We start from the raw sequence: 16,422 nt of genomic DNA, 5'->3' as shown, positions 1-16,422 counted from the left end.
TCTGGGTTTGATCATTCCCGATCTGGATAATTCCTGATCCAGGATTGGATCATTCCTGATCTGGATCATTCTCGATCCGGGTTCACTCATTCCCGATCCAGGTTTGGATCATTTCTGATCCAGGTTCGATCAGTCCCGATCCGGATCATTCTCGATCCGGATAACTCCCGATTCCGGTTGGACCATTCCTGATCGTAGTTCACTCATTCCCGATCCCGTTGGACCATTCCCGATCGGGGTTCGCTCATTCTCGATCCCGGTTGGAGCATTCCCAATCGGGGTTCGCTCATTCCCGATCGGGGTTCGCTCATTCCCGATCCCATTTGGATCATTCCCGATCCGGGTTCGCTCATTCCCGATCCCGGTTGGACCATTCCTGATCCTGGTTCGCTCATTCCCAATCCCGGTTGGAGCATTCCCAATCCCGGTTAGCTCATTCCCGATCCCGGTTGGACCATTCCCGATCCCGGTTGGATCATTCCCGATCCGGGTTCGCTCATTCCCGATTCCGGTTGGACCATTCCCGATCCCGGTTGGACCATTCCCGATCCCGGTTGGATCATTCCTGATCCCGGTTCGCTCATTCCCGACCCAGCGGCTCCTCCCGCCCCCTCCCCGAGCTCTCGCGCGCTTTGCGGCTCTCGCGAGATTTCGCAGCATGGCGCCGGCGGGAGGCGCGAACCTGCCGTGGTACGGTCGGGCCCGGGGGGATCGCGGGATAACGGGATTGAGGGATTGAGGGACAGCGGGAGCTGCTGCCGCACTGACCCCCTCCTTGCCCTCCCCGGCGCAGGGTGGAGAAGTACCGTCCACAGGCGCTGTCGGAGCTCGTGTCTCACCGGGACATCCTCAGCACCGGTAACCAACACCCCCCGCCCGGAGCACTGTCCCCGGCCCCCAGAGCCCCATATCCCGGTGTCCCGGGATCCCGATACTCCGGGATCCCGAGAGCTGCATATCCCCGTATCCCGGTGTACCGATATCCCGGCATCCTGATATCGTGGTATCCCAATATCCCGGTGTCCTGATATCTCCATATCTCCATATTCCGATACCCCGGTATCCGCATATCCCCATAGCCTGGTGTCCCGATATCCCCATATCCCAGTAATCTCGATATCCCGGTGCCCCGATATCCCTGTGTCTCGGTATCCCAATATCCCCATATCCCGATGTCCTGATATCCCTATATCCCCATATCTCGGTGTCCTGGTATCTTGATATCCCCATATCCCGGCATCCTGATATCCTCATATCCCAATATCTCCATATGCCAGTACCCCAGTGTCCAAATATCCCGGTATCCCAGTATCCTGATATCCCAGTGCCCTGATATCCCAGTGTCCTGGTATCCTGATACGCCTATATCCCCATATCCAAGTATCCTGGTGTCCTGACATCCTCATATCCTGATATCCCAATATCCTGTCGTGATACCCCAGTATCCCCATATCCCAATATCCTGTTGTCCCCATATCCCAGTATCCTAGTGTCCTGATATCCCCATATCCCGGTGTCCTGGTATCCCAGTGTCCTGGTATCCCAATACCCCAGTATCCCCATATCTCAGTATCCTGACATCCCCATATCCCAGTATACTGATATCCCAGTATCCTGATATCCTGGTATCCCCATATCCCTATCCTGGCATCCCTATACCCTGGTGTCTTGGTATCCTGACATGCTAGTGTCCCAGTATCCCCATATTCCCATATCCTGGTGTCCTGGTATTCCCATATATCCCATATCTTGGTGTCCCAGTATCCCAATATCCCAGTGTCCCAGTATCCCAGCATCCCCATTTCCCAGTATCCCAGAATCCCCATATCCCGGTGTCCCAGTATCCCCATCTCCCAGTATCCCAGAATTCCCATATCCCTGTGTCCCGGTATCCCCATATCCCAGCATCCCAGAATCCCCATATCCCCGTGTCCTGGTATCCCCATATCCCAGTATCCCAGAATTCCCATATCCCAGTGTCCCAGTATCCCCATATCCCAGTATCCCAGAATTCCCATATCCCAGTATCCCAGAATCCCCATATCCTGGTGTCCTGGTATCCTGACATCCTGGTGTCCCAGTATCCCAGAATCCCCATATCCCGCTGTCCCGGTATCCCAGTATCCCCATATCCTGGTGTCCCGGTATCCCAATATCCCGGTGTGCCGGTATCCCCATCTCCCAACATCCCGGTATCCCGGTGTGCCGGTATCCCCATCTCCCCATGTCCCAGTATCCTTGTGTGCCGGTATCCCCATCTCCCCATGTCCCAGTATCCTTGTGTGACGGTATCCCCATCTCCCCATGTCCCGGTATCCCGGTGTGCCAGTATCCCCATCTCCCAACATCCCGGTATCCCGGTGTGCCGGTATCCCCATGTCCCAGTATCCCCATCTCCCAACATCCCGGTATCCCGGTGTGCCGGTATCCCCATGTCCCGGTATCCCGGTATCCCCATCTCCCCATGTCCCGGTATCCCGGTGTGCCGGTATCCCCATGTCCCGGTATCCCGGTATCCCAGTATCCCGGTATCCCGGTATCCCCATGTCCCGGTATCCCCATGTCCTGGTATCCCGGTATCCCCATGTCCCGGTATCCGGGTATCCCGGTATCCCGGTGTGCCGTTCCCGCAGTGCAGCGGTTCATCAGCGAGGATCGGCTCCCGCACCTGCTCCTCTATGGCCCTCCCGGCACAGGGAAAACCTCCACCATCCTGGCCTGTGCCAGGCAGCTCTACCGGGACAGGGAATTCGGCTCCATGGTGCTGGAGGTGAGCGGGACAGGGAGAGGGAAAAGTGTGGAATGGCACGGGGTGGGAGGGATGGGATAACATGGGACGGGACGGGGTGGGATGGGATGGGATGGGATGGGACAGGGTGAGATGGGATGGGATGGGATGGGATGGGATGGGATGGGACGGGACGGGATGGGATGGGATGGGATGGGATGGATGGGATGGGATGGGATGGGATGGAATGGGATGGGATGGGATGGAATGGGATGGGATGGAATGGGATGGGACAGGGTGAGATGGGATGGGATGGGATGGGATGGGATGGGATGGGATGGGATGGGATGGGATGGGATGGGATGGGATGGGATGGGATGGGATGGGATGGGATGGGATGGGATGGGGGTGCCCCCTCCGGCAGGGATCCGGATCCACACCATCCGTATCCCAATCCCAGCTCAACGCCTCCGATGACCGGGGCATCGACATCGTCCGGGGGCCCATCCTGAGCTTTGCCAGCACCAGGACCATCTTCAAGTGAGCGGGATGTCTGTGCTTCCCACAGCTCCCATCCCTCCGGCACCCCTGCCCTGGCACTGGGAATGGGAATGGGATTTGGGGGGTGCTGGGCTGGGGAAGCAGGGGAAGGATGTGCCCTGAGAAAAGTGAGGATGAGGCTGGGAAGGATAAGGATGCCAGTCCAGAGGGGAAGGAGGGCTCCCAGGAGTCAGGCTGGGAATAAATATCCCAGCTCCCCCTTCTCCAGCTGGGAATAAACATCCCAGCTCCCCCTTTTCCAGCACCAAACCCACAGTAGGGACCAAACCCACTCCCTTTTTTCCCCCTTTTTTAAGGAAAGGCTTCAAGCTCGTCATCCTGGATGAAGCCGATGCCATGACCCAGGATGCCCAGAATGCCCTGAGGAGAGGTGGGGGACCCCACATCCTGGGAATCCTGAACTCTGGGAATCCCACCCCTTGGGAATCCCACCCCTTGAGAATCCCACACCCCAGTAATCCCACACCCTGGGAATCTCACACCCTGGGAATCCCACAGCCCTGGAATCCCACCCCTTTGGAATGTCACACCCTGAGAATCCCACACCCTGGGAATCCAACCCCCTGGGAATCCTACACCTTGGGAATGCCACCCCTCAGGAATCCCACACCCTGGGAATCCCACACCTTGGGAATCCCACCCCTTAGGAACCCCACACCTTGGGAATGCCACACCTTGGGAATGCCACACCTTGGGAATCCCACCCCTTAGGAATCCCACACCCTGGGAATCCCACAGCCCAGTAATCCCACCCCCTGGGAATCCCACCCCTCAGAAATCCCACAGCCCAGGAATCCCACACTGGGAATTGCACACCTGGGAATCCCATCCCTTGGAAATCCCACCCCTTAGGAACCCCACACCTTGGGAATGCCACCCCTTGGGAATGTCACACCTTGGGAATCCCACAGCCCAGGAGTCCCACACCTTGGGAATCTCACACCCTGGGAACCCCACACTCTGAGAATCCCACACCCTGGGAATCCTATGCTGGGAATGCCACCCTGGGAATCCCACCCCTTGGAAATCCCACCCCTTAGGAATCCCACACTGGGAATTGCACACCCTGAGAATCCCACAGCCCAGTAATCCCACCCCCTGGGAATCCCACATTTTGAGAATCCCACACCCTGGGAATCCCACCCTGAGAATCCCCCCTCTGGGAATCCCCTCCCCGGGAATCTCCCCCTCTGGGAATCCCACCCCTTGGGAATCCCACACCCCAGGAATCCCACACTCTGGAAGTCCCACCCTGGGAATCCCACCCCATGAGCACCCCGCCAGCCTCCTCCAGCCTGGCACAGGCTGGGAGCTGGGACGAGGAGGCAGCAGCCAAGCCCCCTCCATCCTCTGCTCCCTCCCCTTGGCAGTGATCGAGAAGTTCACGGAGAACACCCGGTTCTGCCTCATCTGCAACTACCTGTCCCGGATCATCCCCGCCCTGCAGTCCCGCTGCACCCGCTTCCGCTTCGGGCCCCTCACCCCGGAGCTCATGGTGCCGCGGCTGCAGCACGTCATCCTGCAGGAAGGGTCAGTGGAGCCAGGGGCACCCTCCTCACCCCCTTCCCTGCACGGAGCCGAGCTCCAGGCTGGCATTCCCACGGCATTCCCGTGGATCCGCCTGCCCGTGCAGCGCCGGTGTTGTTTTCCAGGGTGGATGTGACGGAGGATGGGCTGAAGGCTCTGGTGACCCTCTCGAGCGGGGACATGCGCAGGGCCCTCAACATCCTGCAGGTGGGACCGTGGCCTGGAGGGGCCTCCTCATCCTTCCTCTTGATCCCTTTATCCCTCCTCTATCCCGCCTCTCTCCCTCCTCTCCCTCAGAGCACCTCCATGGCCTTCGGGAAGGTGACGGAGGAGAACGTCTACACGTGCACGGGACACCCCCTCAAGTCGGACATCGCCAACATCCTCGACTGGATGCTCAACCAGGACTTCTCCACTGCCTACCGAAGTATCCTTTGCCCTATTCCCTGCTGGGATAAATCCTGCTCTTTCCCAGGGCTCTCCATCCTGGGATGACCCACTCTGGCTGGGATGGGTGAAGTGTCCTTTACCTTGAGGGTTATTCCCTGCTGGGATAAATCCTATGCTTTCCCAGGGATCTCCATCCTGCTCTGGCTGGGGTGGGTGAAGTGTCCTTTGCCTTGAGGGTTATTCCCTGCTGGGATAAATCCTGCTCTTTCCCAGGGCTCTCCATCCTGGGATGTCCCGCTCTGGCAGGGGTGGGTGAGGCTCGCTGGGGAGGCTCCTCGGGGTTGGCACAGGGATGAGGAGCAGGGTCTGGCAGGGAAAAGCCTGGCAGCAAGGCCTTGACTCGCTGCCATCCCAGAAATCATGGAGCTGAAGACGCTGAAGGGCTTGGCCCTGCAGGACATCCTGACCGAGCTCCACCTCTTCGTGCACAGAGGTGGCACACGGGGGGGCCTGGCTGAGCTGGGGGGGCCCAGCACCCCCCCCATTCCACACTGATGTGTCCCCTTCCCTCCCCAGTGGATTTCCCGCCCTCCATCCGCATCCAGCTGCTGATCAAGATGGCAGATATCGAGTAAGTGTCACCCCCCCTGTGCCAGGGTCCTGTGCCAGGGTCCTGTGCCAGGGTCCTGTGCCAGGGTCCTGGTGGGCACCGTGGCAGACCCCAGCCCTGCTCTGGGCTCTTTGGGGGGCACCCCCGTGGGTGTAAACACCCTTGGCCCCTGCTCCAGGTACCGGCTGGCCGCTGGCACCAGCGAGAAGATCCAGCTGAGCTCCCTCATCGCTGCCTTCCAAGTCACCAGGGACCTGGTGGTGGCCGAAGCCTGAGTCCTGCTGGGTGGATCCTGGCTTGGATCTCGCTGGAGATGAGAGGGATGCAGCTGGAGCTGTTCCCTGCAGCTTTCCCTTCCCATTTCGGAATCCTGGAGCCCGCAGCCAGGACACAAGAGTGTTATTCCCAGGAAATACAGGTGCCTCTAAAGCCCAGCATGTTGCACTGGTCTTGCTTTTCCCTCCTGGGTTGGGGAACCACCAGCTTTCTGTGTTCAGGTGCTCACAAGGGAAAAAGAACCTCCTGGGAATGTTTGGAGGAGACATTCCCTGTCTTCTCCATCCCAGCCTGGACTGAGCCCTCCGGCACACAGGGAATGTGCTGCTCCAGCCACCAGCTGAGCTGGGGGAGGGGGAAAACCACCCAACACACCCCTGCTCCGTGCTCAGTGTGCCTGGAGATCGGGCAGGTTGAGTGCCACTAAAAACAAAGGAATGGGAGCTGGGGGTGGAGTGAAGCCTCGTGTCCCACCTGGACACCACCAGGGCGCTCTGTGAGCCAGGACACATGAGGAATCATTCTTTATTTAGTCCACAGAGACCTGTCTGGGCTCGTCCAGCTCCTGCCCGCGGCGGGAGAGCGGCACAGCCCCCGCTCCAGCGGGACTGAGCGGCCATCCCGGGGCAGGAGGGTGTTCTGGGAGCGGCTCAGCCCCGAATTCATCCGAGTGACAACAGCCCTGCTCGGCCCTCACCCCACACCATTGCACTGGGAAGCAGAAGCACCTGACCCAACCCCTGCAGGCAGCGGGGACAGGGGGACCTGTGTCCCCTCCCAGCTCTGCCCCTCGCCCTCTGCACGTTTTTTTGGCTGGGTTTTAGTATTATTACACCGAAAAGATCCCTCCACGTCCCCACACACAGCCCCAAAAAGCGGGGGAGCGGCGACCCTGCTCCCCCCCCCCGGCTCACGGCTCGGCGTTCCTGCGGTGCCTCCGGCCCTGCCGCCGGGCACTGGGCCCTCACCTCCGTGCCTCCGCCCTCCCTGAGCCTTAGAAAGTCCGGTAAGTGAGGAATTCCTTCAGCTTCCTGGGAATGGGCAGCGCCAGGACCTGGTAGGTGGTGAGGAAGGTGCGCAGAGCTTTGCGACACAAGTGCTTGAGCGACGAGAGCACCCGCGGGGCCGTCCAGAACTGCACGTGGCCATCCCTGGTCCTGCAGCAGCATCCAACGGACCACAAGCACAGAGAAGAGTCACAATTACCCCCAAAGATCCCGAGCTGGCCACAGCCCAGGAAAACCGTCCTGCACCCCCAGGGAAGCCCGGAGTGGACCTGGAGCTGCAGGAGGAGGGAGCAGCCTCGTTTCTCCGCCCTCTCCCCCTGTTTACTCACCCCGTGGCAATGAAACCTCCGTGAGGGAAGTAGATGCAGCACAGACCGTTGGTCATGGGGGCAAAGGCCACTGGAGAGCGAAGCTCCAATGCCCAGATCCTCAGGAGCCTGTGGAGAAAGGGAGGGGACACGATGCCAGGTCCACATTCACGCAGTGCCCGCTGCCAAAACAAAGCCTCTGGGATCACCCGAAGGCACAAACGCTGGAGAAGGATTTGCTGCCCAGGGGTTTGGGTCTGTCCCCTGCCAAGCAAGTGACATGCTGAGGGGCACAGGAGGAGGACATGGGCCCTGGCTCGTTGCTCCAAGGTGTGACAGGGCCCTGGCCTTGCTACTCCTTTGCCACAGCCAAGCTTGGGGATCCCAAGCTGCTGTTCCCAGCAGCCTGCCCTTTTCCCAGCTCCAGGAATTGGTGGGGAACCAGTACATGAGGTCTATTCCCCACATCCTGAGCTCCTGGTCTGTTCTGGTCCCCTCCTGGGTCCCCAGGGGGAATCACTCACCTGTCATCTGCCACCGTGGCCAGGTAGAGACCCTCTGGGGAGAAGCAGACGGAGCGCAGGGAGCTGGTGTGGATGTCACTGCTGTAATCCAGCGTGGAATGCAGGGGCACGTGGCTGTAGGGGGGAGAACAGCCCTGTGTCAGCCCTGGGCTGCCAAGCCAGACCCCCATCCTGCCCCTGGGCTCAGGGGAGAGGGGGTGGCCGTGCCCAGCTAGGAGGGAAAGGCACACCCAGCCCTAAAAACCTCCACAACATCCAGCCCTAAAAATCCCCACAATATTGTTCTACCCCATTCCATGGTGTCCCTGTGGCTCCATCCCACAGTATAGAGGTGGTGGCCGTGCCCAGCTAGGAGGGAAAGCCACATCCAGGCCTAAAATCCCCCATGGCATTGCTCTGCCCCCTCCCACAGTGTCCCCTGGCTCTGTACCACAGTGGACAGAGAGTGGCCATGCCCAGCTAGGAGGGGAGGTCACATCCAGCCCTAAAAACCTCCCCAGCATTGCTCTGCCCATCCCATGGTGTCCCTCCAGCTCTGTACCACAGTGTAGAGGTGGTGGCCATGCCCAGCTAGGAGGGAAGGTCACATCCAGTCCTAAAAATCCCCACAACATTCAGTCCTAAAAGTCCCCACAGCATTGCTCTGCCCCCTCCCACAGCGTATCCCCTTCTCTGCACCACAACACAGAGGTGGTAGCCATGCCCAGCTAGGAGGGAAAGCCACATCCAGCCCTATAAACCTCCACAAAATCCATCCCTAAAAATCCCCACAGCATTGTTCTGTCCCCTCCCATGGTGTCCCTCCAGCTCTGTACCACAGTGTAGAGGTGGTGGCCGTGCCCAGCTAGGAGGGAAGGTCACATCAAGCCCTAAAAATCCCCCAACAATCCAGTCCTAGAATTCCCCACAGCATGCTCTGCCCCTTCACACAGCATGTCCCCCTCTCTGTACCACAACACAGAGATGGTGGCTGTGCCCAGATAGGAGGGAAGGTCACACCCAGCCCTAAAAGCCCCCTGGCACCGCCGTGGCCCCCTCCCAGGGCATCGCCCTCCCGCACCGCAGGGGTCCGGAGCTGCTCCCCGGTGTAGGGGTCCCACATGATGACACAGGCGTCGTAGGACGCGGTGACAGAGCAGCGCCGAGTCCGGGGAGAAGTCGCAGGACACGACACTGCTCTGGTGCCCCTCCAGCCTCCGGATCAGGGTGTAGGACCTCATGCTCCACAGCAGCGCCTGTGGGACAGGGACAGGGATCGGGCTGGGCATCCTTTCAGGAAGGATATTGAGGGGCTGGAGCAGGTCCAGAGAAGAGCAACGAGGCTGGGGAAGGGACTGGAGCACAAGTGCTGTGAGGAGAGGCTGAGGGAGCTGGGGCTGTTCAGCCTGGAGAAGAGGAGGCTCAGGGGAGACCTCCTCACTCTCTGCAACTCCCTGACAGGAGGGGGGAGCCAGGTGGGGGTTGGTCTCTTCTCCCATCAGCAAGACAAGAGGGCTCAGTCTTCAGCTGTGCCAGGGGAGGTTTAGGTTGGATATTAGGAAGAAATTCTTTCCAGAGAGGGTGCTCAGCCGTTGGAATGGGCTGCCCAGGGAAGTGGTGGATTCTCCGTCCCTGGAGGTTTTTAAGATGAGACTGGATGTGGCACTTATAGTGTCATGGTGTAGCAACCACAGCAGTAGTGGATCAAGGGTTGGACTTGATGATCTCAGAGGTCCCTTCCAACCCAGCTGATTCTGTGATTCTATGATTCACCAGCTCCCAACGCCCAGCTCCACACAGAGCCTGGCTGGCTGAGCAGCAAAGGCTTGGCCCCCTCTCCCCAGGAGGTTTCTCATGCCGGGGACACAGAGGGTGGACTCAGTGGGACACAGGGGCACAGGACTCACCGACTTCTCTCCGGCGGCGGAGCAGAGCATGCTGCAGTCCGGGGAGATGGAGCAGCAGTACACCCACTGCATGTGGCCCACCAGCACCTGCACCTGCCGCCCTGGGGACAGCACTCGTGTCACCTGAGGGCAGCAGGACACGCAGCTCCCAGCAGGAACTCACACAGTCACAGAATATCCTGACTGGAAGGCACCCGCAGGGATCATCGGGTCCAGATTGTGAGTGAAGCCCCTACAGGAATCAACCCCACAACCTCGGCATTATGGACACTGTGCTCTGACCAGCTTGGGCTGGGGGTTCCCTGGGCATCATCCCAAGCTCTGCCTAATTGCAACCCCCTCATTGCCCCTCCCGGGTCCCACCTGGAAGGGGATGGCTCTGCTGCCTGTCACAGGGCTGTCCCTTTCTGCCTCAAATATTGTCCCCACAGGTCCTCTCCCAACATCTCCCCATCAAGGTGGGTTTCTCCCCCTGCCCTGAATCCAAGGTGGGTTCCTCCCCCTGTCCTGAATCCAAGGTGGGTTCCTCCCCCCTCCCTGAGCCCCAGGTGGGTTCCTCCCCCTTCCCTGAGCCCCAGGTGGGTTTCTCCCCCTTTCCTGAGCCAGGCCTGTCCCTGCACAGGGACATCCCTGCAGGCTCCCACCGTCTCTGCTCAGGTCCCACACGCGCAAGGTCTTGTCCCGCGAGGCCGACACGAGGATGGGGCTTCCATTGGGAGCAAAGCTCAGGTCTCTGACGACATCCTGGTGCCCCAAGAGGCTGAAGAGGAGGTGCCCTGAGGAGAAGAGCCACCCTCAGGGCCATCCCTCCACAGCAGTGCCCCTCGTGCCCAGGGACAGGGCAGGGGAGGTATCGGGGAAAGATGGAGATGGGATCTCCTTCCACGGGGGAACAAGGGGAGAGGCAGCAGCCTGAAGAGGGACAGCAGCCTGAAGCCACGACAGCAAGGCCCCCTCACCTGTCTGCACCTCCCAGACCTTGATCTGCCCGTCGTTGAGCCCGGTGGCCAGGACCAGGCAGGGAAGCCCCAGGGCACAGGCGGGATCTGTGTCCCCCTCCTCAGCCGTGGGCCAGGCGCTGAAGGCCAGGCCCCACACGATCTGCCCACACTCCAGGGTCTTCTCCTTGGCCCCGCCACGGCTCCTGGCCTCGGCTTTTCCTCCCCGGCTCTTGCGCTCCGAGGTTTGCAGCTGCTGGGGGGAAGCAGGGATGGGTGTTCACCCCGATCCCCCGACCAGACCCCCCCTCTCCACCCCAAACTGGGCAACCCCAGTACCAATCCAGGCTGGGGAATAAAGGGATCTCCTGCTGAGAAGGACTTGGGGGTGCTGGTGGATGAGAGGCTGGATGTGCCCTCCTGTGCTCTGGGCTGATCTCCCAGCGTGGGCAACAGGGCAGGGGGGATTCTGCCCCTCTGCCCCCCTCAAGTGAGACCCCCCTGCAGAGCTGCCTCCAGCCCTGGGGAACAGCACAGGGAGGACGTGGAGCTGCTGGAGAGAGTCCAGAGGAGGCCCCGGAGATGCTGCCAGGGCTGGAGCCCCTCTGCTCTGGAGCCAGGCTGGGAGAGCTGGGGGGGGTCACCTGGACAAGAGAAGGCTCCAGGGAGAGCTGAGAGCCCCTTGCAGGGCCTAAAGGGGCTCCAGGAGAGCTGGAGAGGGACTGGGGACAAGGGAGGGAGGGACAGGACACAGGGAATGGCTTCCCACTGCCAGAGGGCAGGGAGAGATGGGATACTGGGAAGGAATTCCTGACTGTGAAGGTGGGGAGGCCCTGGCCCAGGTTGCCCAGAGAAGCTGTGGCTGCCCCTGGATCCCTGGGAGTGTCCAAGGCCAGGCTGACAGGGCTTGGAGCAAACTGGGCTGGTGGAAGGTGTCCCTGCCCATGGCAGGGGGTGGCACTGGATGAGCTTTAAGGTCCCAACCCACCCAAACCATTCCATGACCCCGCGGCTCCCCCACCCCGCACTCACAGCTCGGCCTCCCCCAGGGGCCAGGGGATCAGCTTGACCACGCAGTGTCCCTGGGACCAGGCAACCAGGCCCCGTCAGGGGAGAAGGCGACGCTCCAGGTCTCGCAGCTGGATTTCCAGTCGTAGCGCTGGGGCCGGCCCGGCTTCAGCTCCGCCAGCAGCACCGGCTCCTCTGCGCGGCGGCACCGTCAGCCCGACAGCCCCGACAGCCCCGACAGCCCACAGCCCCCGGTACCCCGAGAGCCCCGGTACCCCCCCCCCGCCCAGGCCGCCCCCGGCCCCCTCACCCCCGCTCGGCTTCATGGCGGCCCCGCCGCCCGTTCGGCCCCGCCGGGCCCGCCCGGCCCAGGGCGGCGGCGGCGGCGGAAGCGGCGGCGCGGGGAGAGGCCCGGGGCCACCTCCTCCGGCAACCGCCCCGCGCCCGGGAACGGCCGGGGAGCGCCAGGAACGGCCGGGAATCGCCAGGGAACCGCCGGGATAGGGCTGGACCGGGGCCCTGGGGGGGGGGGGGGGGGGGGGGGGGGGGGGGAGGCGTAGGGGGGGGGGGCTGGGACGGCCGGGAAGCCAGGATGGGGCTGAGACTGCCAGGGAACCGGCCGGGAGCGCGAACCGCCGTATGGGGCTGGGACCGCCCGGGAACGGCCGGGGAGCGCCCCGGGAACGGCCCTGGAACCGCCGATGGGCTGGGACCAGCCAGAACCGCCAGTGGAACCGCCGGGATGGGGCTGGTCCACCCTGGAACGGCCGGGAACGGCCGGGATGGGGCGGAGGGGAAAGGGGAGCCTCCCCCCCGTGAGGGAGAACGGCCCGGAGGGGACGGTGAGACCCCCAGGGGCTGAGCACCACACGGGGACACCCCCGGCATGCACCCCCGAAACCCCACGTGGACCCTCCACCCCCACTGGGAACACCCTCAAAACCCCCCGGGGACAGCCCCCCGCAGTGACACCCACGGGACTGAGCGCCCACAAGGGACATCCCCGACGGTGACACCCCCAGACCCACACGGGGACATCTCCGGCAGTGACACCCCCAAAACCCACACGGGAGCACCCCCAGAAACCCCACAGGACACCCCCCGGTATGACACCTCAAAACCCACACGGGGACACCCCGACACTGACACACCAGAACCCACACGGGGATACCCTCAAACCCCACGGGACACCCCCGGACAGTGAACACCCATACTGAGCACCCACACGGGGACAACCCTCAAACAGAGACACTCTTGGACCTGACACCCCCAAACCCACCAGGGACAGCCCTGAACAGTGACACTCCGAACCCACACTGGGGACACCCCCAGGGACTCAACACCCACGCGGGGACAGCCCCCGGCAGTGATGACCCCCAAAGGACCACACCCCACACTGAGATCCCCCCCAGCTCCTCAAGGACCACATGGAGCCCCCCAGCAGCAGCCCCACAAGGACCAGCCGCACACCCCCCTTTTGAACCCCCCAACAGCCCCCAAAGAATCAGCACCCCCACACTGAGCCCCCCCATCCAGCACCTCCCCAAGACCCCCGTCCCCACATCGATTCCCCCCCCCATCAGCGCCCCCCAAAGCACCAGCTCCCCCCATTGAGCCCCCCCAGCAGCTCCCCAAGCACCAGCACTCCCACACTGAGCCCCCCGAGAACCAACACCCTCCATGAGCCCCCTCAGAGCCTCCCAAAGACCTCACACCCCGAATTCCACACCCCTCCGCCCCCCCGTGCCCCCCACTATGTCTGGCAGCGCGGGGGGGCATCAGGGTACCTACGACCCCCTCACCCCCCCAGTGCCCTCCAACCCCCCCGGCTCGGGTCCCCAGCGCAGAGAGTCGGGGTGGGGGTAGTGAAATCGATGTGCTGCCCCACAGGCACCCCAAATTCTGCTGGAGTCGCCCATTTCACTCAGCACAGCCCCCCCTGAGGGCTGGGGGCACTCGTGGGGGGTCATGGGGTCTTGGGGCACCCCTGTTTCCCGCAGCTGCACCCCTGGCAACCCCCCCTCCCCAATTTGGGGTACAGACAGCCCCTCGCCCTTGTGCCCATCCCTTGTGCCCCTCAGCTCTGACGACAGAAGCCTCCCAGCCCAGGTACCACCCCTGTTCCACGACCCCCGTGCCTCAGTTTTCCCCGTCGCTGGCACCGAGGGGCGGCTTTGCCCACACGGGTGGTCACTGGCCCGCGATGGGACCCCCGCGGTGGGTTCCCGGTGGCTCCTGTGGGCACGATGCCAGCCCAGCGAGCTATGCCCGCCTTGGCTCGGGCAGGAGCAGGGAGAGCGGAGCGACGAGAAAAACAACCGAGAAAGAGGAAAAGGAGAAGAGACGGGAGAAGCGGCGCGGGGGAAGGAGGAGGGCCGGTGCTGGCAGCTGTTTGGGGGGGCTCGGGGCGCCCATCGCAGCCCCCCACGCGCACTCCTGGGTACCCGCCCCGAATTTCGGAGTTTCGACGGGTGGTGGAGGGAAGGACCTGCCCGCAAGGACGTGTGAGTGGCTCAGGGGGGGTCTCGACCCCCCTGTTTCCCCCAGACCCCTCCGGAGATGTGGTGGGCAGGGGGTGCTGGGTGCCCTGCTCTCCCTGGGTGCCCTGCTCTCCGTACAGTTTCGGGGGGTCCCTGCTCGCACCCTCCCAGTGACCCATTGCCCCCAGAGTGGGGTCTGGGGGTGCAGGGACTGCCACCGTCCCCCCCCCCAGAGGTGTATGAGCCCCCCAACCCTGGAGGATCCCTTTGCTGCCCCCCAACAGGGTGGGCACCTCCAAGGCTGTGGGTAACACGAGGGGGCACAGCCCCCTACCCCTTTGTGGGGAAGGGGGTGCTGAGCAGGGGGTACGGGAGACCCCCACCCTGCTCCTGCCCCGGAGGCCAGCTCGGCAGTGCCAGGCTCCTCTGATGTGCCAGCTTGGCACCGGGGCGCTCCCGGGCCGGCCAGCCGGGATGCTGCGGGCACCGGCTTCTGACTGCCCCAGTTTCCCCCCCTCGGTGGGGGTCACGGGGTGCATGCTGGGTGCCCCACTGCGGGATCTGGGCATGCAGCAGCACAAGGATGGGTGCCCACGTCTCACTCCCAGTCCCCCACAACCCAGCTGGAGTGACCTGCTCCCAATTCCTGTCCTGTGGCAGGGACAGGACTGGGGTCACCTCCCTCACCCACCCAGGGTCCCAGTCCTTGGAAGCACCTCCTGTCATCCCCTGGGGATTCGGACTCCAGCAGCACCCTGGGTGCTGATCCAGCTGCCATAAATGAGAGGAAGGGGCTTTTCAGGATCAGGTGGACGATCCCTGGATCCTTCTCCCTCCCTCCATCCCATGCTCCCCATGGAAGGGGTCAGCCCAGGCTGGGCCCTGGCCAGGCCGTGTCACCTGACACTGTGGTTGTCACAGAGGCTCGGGCTGGGCTGTGCTGCTGGAGAGACACAGGTACCCACTGGTGGGGGCACAGGGTGACAGCTTGGGGTGTCCCCAGCGGTCCACAGCTCCAGGAGCGCTGGGAAAAGGGAGTGTCCCCATCCTGGTGCCAGCTCAGGAACCGAGCTGAGACCCGGCAACTCACCCTCACCCCGGGGCTACTGCTTCACTGGAGGGGTTTGAACACCCCCAGGAGCAGCCCCCCAGGGTGGGTGGGACCCCCAAGAGTGGGCTGACCCCACAAACCCCCCTCCCCTGCGCAGGTCCGGCTCCAGTGATCCCTACTGTGTGGTCAAGGTGGGCAACGAGGTGGTGGCCAGGTATGGGGACACTGTCCACCCCCTGGGAGGGACATGTGGGGACAGGGGTGCAGCCACCCTCCCCTCCCCTCCTGGCAGGACAGCCACAGTGTGGAAGAACCTGACCCTTTTTGGGGGATTCACCCTGTGCTTGAGGAGAGGATGGGGAAGGGGACACAGGCTTGTCCTCCCCTCCCTCTCCCACACCAGGAGGGCCCTCTCTGTGTCCAGCTCGGGGACAGTAGTGATGCCAACTCATGTGTGACAATGCTATGGGGGCTCAATGGGGAATATGGTGCCAGCCCTGCTTGGGGACAGGGGGACAAGGGACAGAACTGGTGGCAACAGAGGCCCCGGGTACCCGGGGTCAGTCCCCATCAGACTGCTTGGCTCCCACGCTGGGTTTGGCTTCAAAATTGGGGGAATTCTCTCTTTGGCTTGAAAACTGGGGGAAACTGAGGCCTGGCCCAGGCTGCCCCTCTGCTTTTGGGGGTGTACATGTGTGTACACGTGTGTGCACATGTGTGAGTGTACACACACACACAGACACACACACAGGGTCACACACACACACACACAGGGTCATACACACACAGCTGACAGATGGAGCAGGCAGCAGAGCCAGCATCCCGCTACCATGGCAACTGAAGCGGCTACCAAGGCAACGGGATGGCCACTGGACCGCATGGCCATGGGGACAGATTGGGAGACAGCAGAGCCCCCCCATTGGGCCATTTGGCCTCCAGGGCTGGGGGAAAGGGTTCCCCTGGAAACAGGGACCACACTCTCCCCAGCATCCCCCGGCACCCCCGGATGCCCCTGGATATACCCGGCAACTGGAAAAAGGGAGGGCATGGGGTGCAGGACCATTTCCTGCAGGATGTGCCCCCTGCCCACTGCACCCCCACTGACCCCCTCTCCCCACAGTGGTCTGG

At 62.5% G+C, this 16,422-nt stretch overlaps 2 protein-coding genes across 2 annotated transcripts; one reads left to right on the top strand and one right to left on the bottom strand.

Moving 5' to 3' along the window:
- Nucleotides 1–617: 617 nt before the first annotated feature.
- RFC5 (replication factor C subunit 5) lies at nt 618–6,250 on the top strand. Its single transcript, XM_032705658.1, has 11 exons — nt 618–690; nt 794–858; nt 2,634–2,770; nt 3,189–3,268; nt 3,586–3,659; nt 4,660–4,819; nt 4,942–5,023; nt 5,114–5,243; nt 5,622–5,699; nt 5,783–5,837; nt 5,995–6,250. The coding sequence occupies exons 1-11, from the start codon at nt 659–661 to the stop codon at nt 6,089–6,091; spliced, it is 990 nt and encodes a 329-aa protein (XP_032561549.1). The 5' UTR covers nt 618–658; the 3' UTR covers nt 6,092–6,250.
- A 349-nt stretch (nt 6,251–6,599) lies between these two features.
- On the bottom strand, nt 6,600–12,089 carry WSB2 (WD repeat and SOCS box containing 2). The gene is given in 11 exon segments (XM_032706169.1): nt 6,600–7,249; nt 7,429–7,536; nt 7,932–8,065; nt 8,992–9,063; nt 9,065–9,166; nt 9,818–9,918; nt 10,462–10,593; nt 10,777–11,008; nt 11,784–11,851; nt 11,854–11,958; nt 12,074–12,089. Coding segments are annotated over 11 exon segments (1,233 nt in total). The 3' UTR covers nt 6,600–7,086.
- Between the last annotated feature and the right edge of the window lie 4,333 nt (nt 12,090–16,422).

This window comes from Chiroxiphia lanceolata, chromosome 18, assembly GCF_009829145.1.
Source record: "Chiroxiphia lanceolata isolate bChiLan1 chromosome 18, bChiLan1.pri, whole genome shotgun sequence".
NCBI lineage: Eukaryota > Metazoa > Chordata > Aves > Passeriformes > Pipridae > Chiroxiphia > Chiroxiphia lanceolata.
Note: the sequence above shows the minus strand (reverse complement) of the source record. Positions and strands in the feature narration are given on the sequence as shown.